Below are 7,246 nucleotides of genomic sequence, written 5' to 3'. Positions count from 1 at the left end.
AAAAAAAAAAAAAAAAAAAAAAAGCCAATCTCTCTAAATATTTAAGCCAATCACTTTGGCTGTCTGCAGCTTTCACAGACATGGTACCCTTGGGATTCCCACCCTGTTTACCATGTTATCCATCCTGGTCTTTCAAAACATCCCCTGTCTTGCAGCATCTGGTAGCATCCATCCTCCCCTCCCTATGAGTAGGTTTTGTTTTCCAGCACCTTCTGTCTCTGTGCACATGCTGGTTCATGCACATCTTTGGCTTTGTTTGCATTTGGAGAAGAAAAGCAATCCATAGGAACACGGGGCCAATGAGATCCAGCACCTGCAATGGCTGTTACTGCTGGCAGCCAACTGCCTAATCCTCGGCTCTCGCAGGAAAGTGAGACACACTGTGAATACGACAGCGGGGCAAGTGGGGTCGGTGTTATTTGGGATCATGTGGATTAGAGGAACGTGGAGATTGCACGGCTTAGTCACAAGATCCTCATCAGTTAGTACTATAGGGCAGCATAGCATATACCGAAATCTGTGCTGTTTGCTGGGCATTGCTTAGGATCAAGTACCTTAAATGGGACAGAATCTCCCTGGATAGATATGAGCAGCAGGAAGTGTGTGTACAAGCACTTCTCATCCATACACGCCCATGGCAAGGCTGGTGCCCTGCTGCAGTTCACGTCCCTACAGGGAAGGGCCCTCTGCCTTGTTAGGGATGTCACCCTCCGGGGCAGCAGAAACTTTTTCAAAGAGCTGTAGGAAAGGTGAGCCTAGAAGACTGTGTAGGGTAAACACACATAACTAGACAAGCGTGAAATGTGTATTACATGCTGCTTCCAAGAGTTCACAGGGCTTCTTCCTCCATTTCCAGAAGAGTTTGTAGAAGAACCAAAGTAAAATCCTTAGAAAGGAGCATTTCCACCACGGGCTGTACAAAACAAAGGCTCTTCCAATGGTTCTTTTTTGTGCTCATCTTGAATAGTTTTGTTTCAAATGGGGCTGTATGGAAAGGCCACTCTGAACCGAGAAAGGTACTTTCAAATTCCACAAAGCATGGGAGATGCTGGAATACCAGTGAGATTTCTGCAGCTGTTGGCCCAAAACCAAGCATGTGACGCTCTAAAAATGTTCAGATCCTGACGGTGCAGTTCATGTCAATTCTACTGTATGTTCCTCAAACAGGAAATTTCTCTATCACAGCTAGAGAGAGAAAAGCTTCTTCCTTATCCTGGAATACAATCTGTGCCATGGTAATTTCTGCTGTGCTGTGACAGATATTGTACCTGTATGAATGTATTATCCAACCTCACCCTTTTAGATCAGTTTTCAAGGGAGGATATCAAGGTCTTTAGATCCTTGTGATGGCATTTTCTACCTGCCTGCGCGGTTCCCCACTGGCAGAGCACATTCAAGCTGCAATAACTCCTTTTCTTTTCATTGTAGGTAGCTCACTGCTGGTCTACAATACTCCATCCCACACAGAAGCTTCCTCACGTCTTGCCACCAAAGAAGGTCAGTCTTTTGCATATGAATGCCCTGGCTTCCTGTGCTCTCACTATGTTTTTGACTGGGTTAAAACTAGACCTTTTATATAATATCCTTGGCATGAAACTGTTCTGATCTACTATGCATGCACAGAGTGGTTGAAATAGAATAATTCACAATTTTCAGCCCCATCCATGTTGAAAATCACATCTCCACTTGTCCAGCCAACATTGTGGCATAAAACGTGTACCTGTCATTTTCACACTTGTGTATTACCGAGTTAATGAACTGATGGCGTATTTTCTGTTCTTTATGTGAAGTGTTTGAAATCTCAGCTATATAGCAAGGACTGGGACACTAATTCTCTCTGAGTGTGTTCATAGCTGAAAGGATGAAATTTTCTCACAATAAATTCCATTACTGAGTAAAGGCCACTCAGGTCTTCCAAACACATTCACAAATCTGTCAGCTGGTTTCATCCAGCAAGAAAGACCAATTGTATCTTTTTGACAGTTTCATTTTGGAAGAGTTTGATTTTCTTTTTCAAATAACCCAGAATTTTTAATCTGTTAGAAGTTCTGGTCATGTAGCTAGGGCTTAGAAATGTTGAAGTTTAAAAGCTAATAACACCCTTGGGGCTCCTTCAGGCTTTTGAGTTGTCTGTATATCCTTCAGTCAGGTTATTCGGGTTTTCTTCTGCAGCTACAGTTCTATTCCTTTTTCCTATTTTTAAAGAGAAACTGGATTCTCAGCCATGATAAAATGATGAGAGTTGGTGTGATGGGTGTGATGCACATCCCTTGCCTATGTAAGACAGTCACAGTCAGAGAGTTGAATTTCTAAAGGCCAAATAGGGTGTTAAAGACCAAAAATCTGGTCCTGTGCTCTATAACTTACTGTGTAGGACTAGGAGCCTTGAGCTTGGTCTTCCTTTCCCTTTGTGTAACTGCAGGAACATTGGTTTCATTCACTGAGCTGTGTTCAGCTCCTCCGTGTGAAAGCTTCTGGGAAAAGTGTGAAATCTCCTGTCTGCCATATGAGATAACTCACCTAGAAGCAGTCTGCTCCTGTGCCAAGACAGTTTCCTCACCTCATATATAAACATTTCTGTGCTGTTCAGGAGAACATGGCTTCGTTGATGAGCCACAAGTTTGCATTTCAAAGAATAGCTGGGAAAGGCAGAAAGACTTTTATTTAAGCAGCTGGAGAGAGAGAGACACAACCCCCCCCATTTCTCTGAAGGCTACAGCAAACTGAGATCACACATGTAACAAGCTCCTGCGCAGTGTGTCTGGCGGTTCATTGACGAGCACTGCTCTCAGAGCCAGCACTTCTTTCTCCCTGCACCACGCTGCATTTCATCTCCAACATCTGTCTTGGACCCTGGACACAATATGAGTGCTGCTTTTCCTTCCAGCAGCTTCTTTTGTCCAGCATATAACTGTCCACTTGAGCTGTCTGCTCCCTGCCATGCTCTGCTCTCTTTCTGAGCCAGGCATTAGTTGCTAAAACACGGTACATTACAGAGACAAAGCCATTCAGGCTTTTCGGGGACTGACTACTTTGACACTAACAGTCATCTATTTAAAATTAAGAAAAGCTAGGCTTGCTCCCGTTTGAACAAAGCAGACACACACGCACGTGTTCCTCCACAATTCCCCCCACAAACATGCACGCACATCCAAGACTCTGCTCTTTCTGTCTCAGGCCAGGTGGTTGCTAAAAATAAAGGGAAGAAAGCTGTACTTTTTTTTATTTTATTTTTTTTATTTTTTTTTTTTATTAAAGAGAAATGCCCTGTGTAAAATTGCACTCCTCTGAATTTTTGGTACCCTTTATCTTTGCAAGCTGGGCCTAGAGTCACTCAGGCAGAAAGAAATTTAAAGGAAAAAATGTTCCTCCCCCTCCATTTTTACTGCCCTCGAGTGTGTTTCTGTAGCGCAGCCGACAGCAGTTTGCATTTGATTTCTGTCAGCTAGGCGTTTTGACTTTCAACATGTGTCAATAAAGGCCTAACACACCCATGGGACAGTCGAATAAAAATTAAGAACTAGCATTCCTCTTCCATTTCTCCCACAATGCGTACATGTCCTCTGCATTCGTTTGGTGCCCGAATACTGTTCTAGGATAAACCGACTCACGTCAGCCTACTGTAACTGATTCAAATATTATTCGGGAGATAAGATGACAGGATAAGAGACGTGAACATGGCAGGCTGACAGATAAGGAATTGGGGGAGCAGAGTGAAGTGTCTTGTCCAATATCACAGAAGAAACTCGTGATGGGCATAAAACTGGGCTTGGAATTCCGCAGCCTCGGTCTAGTCTGTTAGGCTACAGGATTCTCCTTGCATCCTTTTAAGGCTTTTTAATAGGCTGTCTTCAAGACGATTATATTCTTTTGGAAAAAGAATTTCAGGTTAAAAATAGTGATTTTTAATAAGTATTTTCTTATCTCCTAAATTTCTCAAAAGATTAAACATTTTCCTTTGTATTAATGCATCTAGAATCTCCTCATCCTGTAAATATTTCTTGTCTCTATGCCTTTGAATTAAAACAGACAAACAAATTTTTCTAACCACCTTCCCTTGAGGATTCAAAATCAGGAAAAGGTGATGAAAAAGTACAATACATGTCAGAGATAGGAAAGAAATACTGTTTTCTTCACTCCTCCTGTAATTTTTCTTGCACGTTCTCTAAGGTTACATAGCTAGTGCAAATAACCCAGTCACAGGACGGGCTTTTGTGCCCTGGCTCTGGAGACAAACCAGCCTTGGCTGGTTGCAGCTGTGGACTTGACTCCCTTTTTCCCTTCTATTTTCTGCCCTCTCACTTCTCTTCTGCAATGCCAGCTCTGCACATGCAGCCCTGCTTTAGGAGAGTTGAACTGCTTTCACGGCAGGAACAGACCCCGTACAGCTGGTGCACAAAGCGTATGCATTCTGTTCTCCGATCAGATAGGTGGGAACCTTGCTGTGTTCAAAGGACTCTTGTTGCCTGAGCTTCTTTACTTCTCAGCCTCATAAACACTCCAAAGTACCGTATTTAGCGTCATTGGTACAAATTGTCTTCAGCTGCATTTGAGAAATAAATTGCTCTAATGAAAATCACCAGTATTTTTTGGCTAGAGGATAATTTTCTGGAAAATGAAATGAGGTTGCTCTCATGGCTGAATGGAAAGATTTGTGTCCCACTCCCAGCGCTCCACTGGAGAGACGGTCTGTTGCATTTTCCATGACTTTTTGGAGCAATGACTGACCTACTGTAGGTACCGGAGACATGGGAGAAGAACCTGAGATCACATTATCTGCCCAAATCCATGGAGATCTGAAATTGCTCGCCTTCAGAATGGTGTCATTTAAGTAGGTTTCCATAGGGAAATGGAAAGTATATTCACATACAACATTTTGGAGGCCAAAGGGCTGTGTCCTGTATGGTTGTGAGCATTCTGGCCCCAATCCAACACATTTTTAAAGTCCACACTTACTTTTAAGCTTATTGGGGTCTGCATAAGTCTCCTGTTTAATACACAAGCCTGAATGCCGCGTAGGGTTTGAACCCAAGCAGGTAATTTCCAGAAATCTGTATGTGAATACATGATTCTGGATGGAGGAGATGAGTTTTGAGGATTTACTCTGTGGCTACCCCACATTTACGTTTGCATTAGAGCAGTGTTTGTGTGAACAATAACGATGTTTGGGTGTAAGGTGTATTTGCTTGTATGTTTTGCTCGGTTGTTGGCAATTTTCAGAAGATAAACAGATCAGTGAGCTCTGAAACTCACCCAGCAGGGGTTTGTACCCACGTTCATTGTGAGCCCCTAAAGAAGAGTTTCCTGATGTTGGAGAATTCATAAGACCTGTCTCGCGCAGATTCCCTGGTACCCAACAAAATCCAAGTCCAGGCAGCTGCTTTTTTCACCGTCCGGGCCACAATCTCTCTCCTCTCTTTCCCCAGCAGTTTTCTTTGGATTGATAAGACCCCTTCAGAACTCAGCTCTCCCACTTGTCAAATTTGGTGACAATTTTGGGTGACAGGTTCAAAAGTTTTTGGGGACTGGAGAGCCAGGGGCAGAGACCACAGGCAGCATGGTTGCATAAGCACGGTTCCCACAGGAAAACAGTCTCAAATTCCTGCCTAAAATTCTTCTCTGGAAGAGGCCATTTTTCAGGTTTAAAAGGTGAAAAATCTTGACCAGTTTCAGCCAACTCTGCTTTTGAGTGTGTGAGGAAGGCCCCTTGTTCGCAGCGAGGGTTATAAACCCTCCGGTCTCAGCCTTGTCAGGGGAAAAGCAGTTGCGGCTTTATGCCCTCTTAATTGTCCATACATGTTAAAACATTTGTCGATGATATTTGTGTGCCGGGTGATGAAATATCCCATTTTTAGCTGTGTAGCAGAAAAAGGGGAGGCTTTTTTGGTGCTTCTCTTATTGCGACTGTGTGGCCAAACCAGGGATTTATGATTCCAGCAGAGACAGTAGCTAGCGCTCTTGGATTTTTTCTTTTTTTCTTTCTTTCTTTTTTTTTTTTTTTAATTGTTTTCCTTTGAAATTCCAGAGTTAGTGTTTTGTCTGCTTTCTCCCTGACCCTCTTCGGAGGCAGGCGTGTGTTTTTTCACCAGAAAAACTGGAAACAAAGAATCGTTGTCTTTAAGCTGTAGCAGGCAGGAAACCCAACTCACAAGGGATCACCCCGAGCCAGTGCTGTCCCAGAGTAGACTCCAGTTCTCTGAATTCAACCTGACAGCTTGTCTGGAGCACTTTCTAAGTAACCATTATCCTTCCTTTTCTCCCAGAAAAAGAGCTATTATTTTTTTGCCTAGGGTGCACTGCAAGCAATGTTATTGCACATGTTTGCAGGGGGGGGTGGTTACAGGTTTGCTGGGGTGCAGTCCCTCCCCTGAAAAACTTTTGGAAGTGCTTTGGCTGTTTCCTAAGACAAGAGTAAATTTGTTTCCTGATAACGAGTTAAATGGGTAAAAACTCAAGCTGCAACGTCTGTGCATGTGCGTCTTCCCTTTTCTCTCATGTGTATATTGCTGCGTCTAGCTTTTTCTCCGTGAATTTGCGTTTCTTTTAACTTTACTTCTGCATTTGTGTACTTTTCAGTAAGTGCAAACTGCGAGCTCATTAACTGTTCGCTTTTACCTCCCTGCGTGCTCCTGCACAGTGCTGGTGGCATCTGTGTGCGCGCTCCTGTGTGTATTTTGGATGAACGCGTACAGACGTGTGCGAGGGGCGCTCAGATACGGCGCCTTTCAGAGTACGCAATTGTGCGTCTGTGTTTTTGCTCGGTAGCGTGTCTGCCTGCGCGGCTGTCCGTATCTGCAGCCCTGCGTAGCTCGGTAACGCGTACGCCGACGGGAAAGCGGCTGCTCTTCAAAGCTGCCTCTGGGAGGGATTCTTAGGACACGTACTTCACTCTTCATGCGCTGTGCATTGGGATTTCTGCTGCTGATATTAAAAAAAAAGCAACAACAACAGCAAAAAATTCTCATTACTTCCTCCTTTTCTTCATAATGTGTCTTTGTAAGCGTTACACAGGGTAGCTCAGACATGAATCAGGAAGTTCCACCGCTGCACGGCTCTGGGATGTTTTTCTAGCCACGCTCGCACAACTGGGGGCTGTCGCCTACGGCTCAAAGCAAACAGGGAGTGACTCCAAGTTTTGGAGGCCAGAGCCCTCCTCCGAGCAGGGGAGCAGAGCTCCAGGCTCTGAGCCGTGCTGCACTGGAGCTCCTTCGTGTCACCCTGCCCTGAGGGAGAGGGGTCACAGGTC

At 44.2% G+C, this 7,246-nt stretch overlaps 1 protein-coding gene across 1 annotated transcript in view; it reads left to right on the top strand.

Annotated features, from left to right (window-relative positions):
* The window catches only part of FLI1 (Fli-1 proto-oncogene, ETS transcription factor), a 32,942-nt gene that overhangs the window by 14,861 nt on the left and 10,835 nt on the right, over positions 1-7,246 (top strand). Inside the window, exon 4 of the mRNA XM_010082811.1 lies at positions 1,429-1,497. Coding sequence (XP_010081113.1) covers positions 1,429-1,497 — 69 coding nt within the window. The remainder of the gene's footprint in view (positions 1-1,428; positions 1,498-7,246) is intronic.

The sequence above is a fragment of the Pterocles gutturalis genome, unplaced genomic scaffold (assembly GCF_000699245.1).
Source record: "Pterocles gutturalis isolate BGI_N339 unplaced genomic scaffold, ASM69924v1 scaffold4505, whole genome shotgun sequence".
Classification (NCBI taxonomy): domain Eukaryota; kingdom Metazoa; phylum Chordata; class Aves; order Pterocliformes; family Pteroclidae; genus Pterocles; species Pterocles gutturalis.
This window is presented reverse-complemented; position numbering and strand designations above follow the sequence as displayed.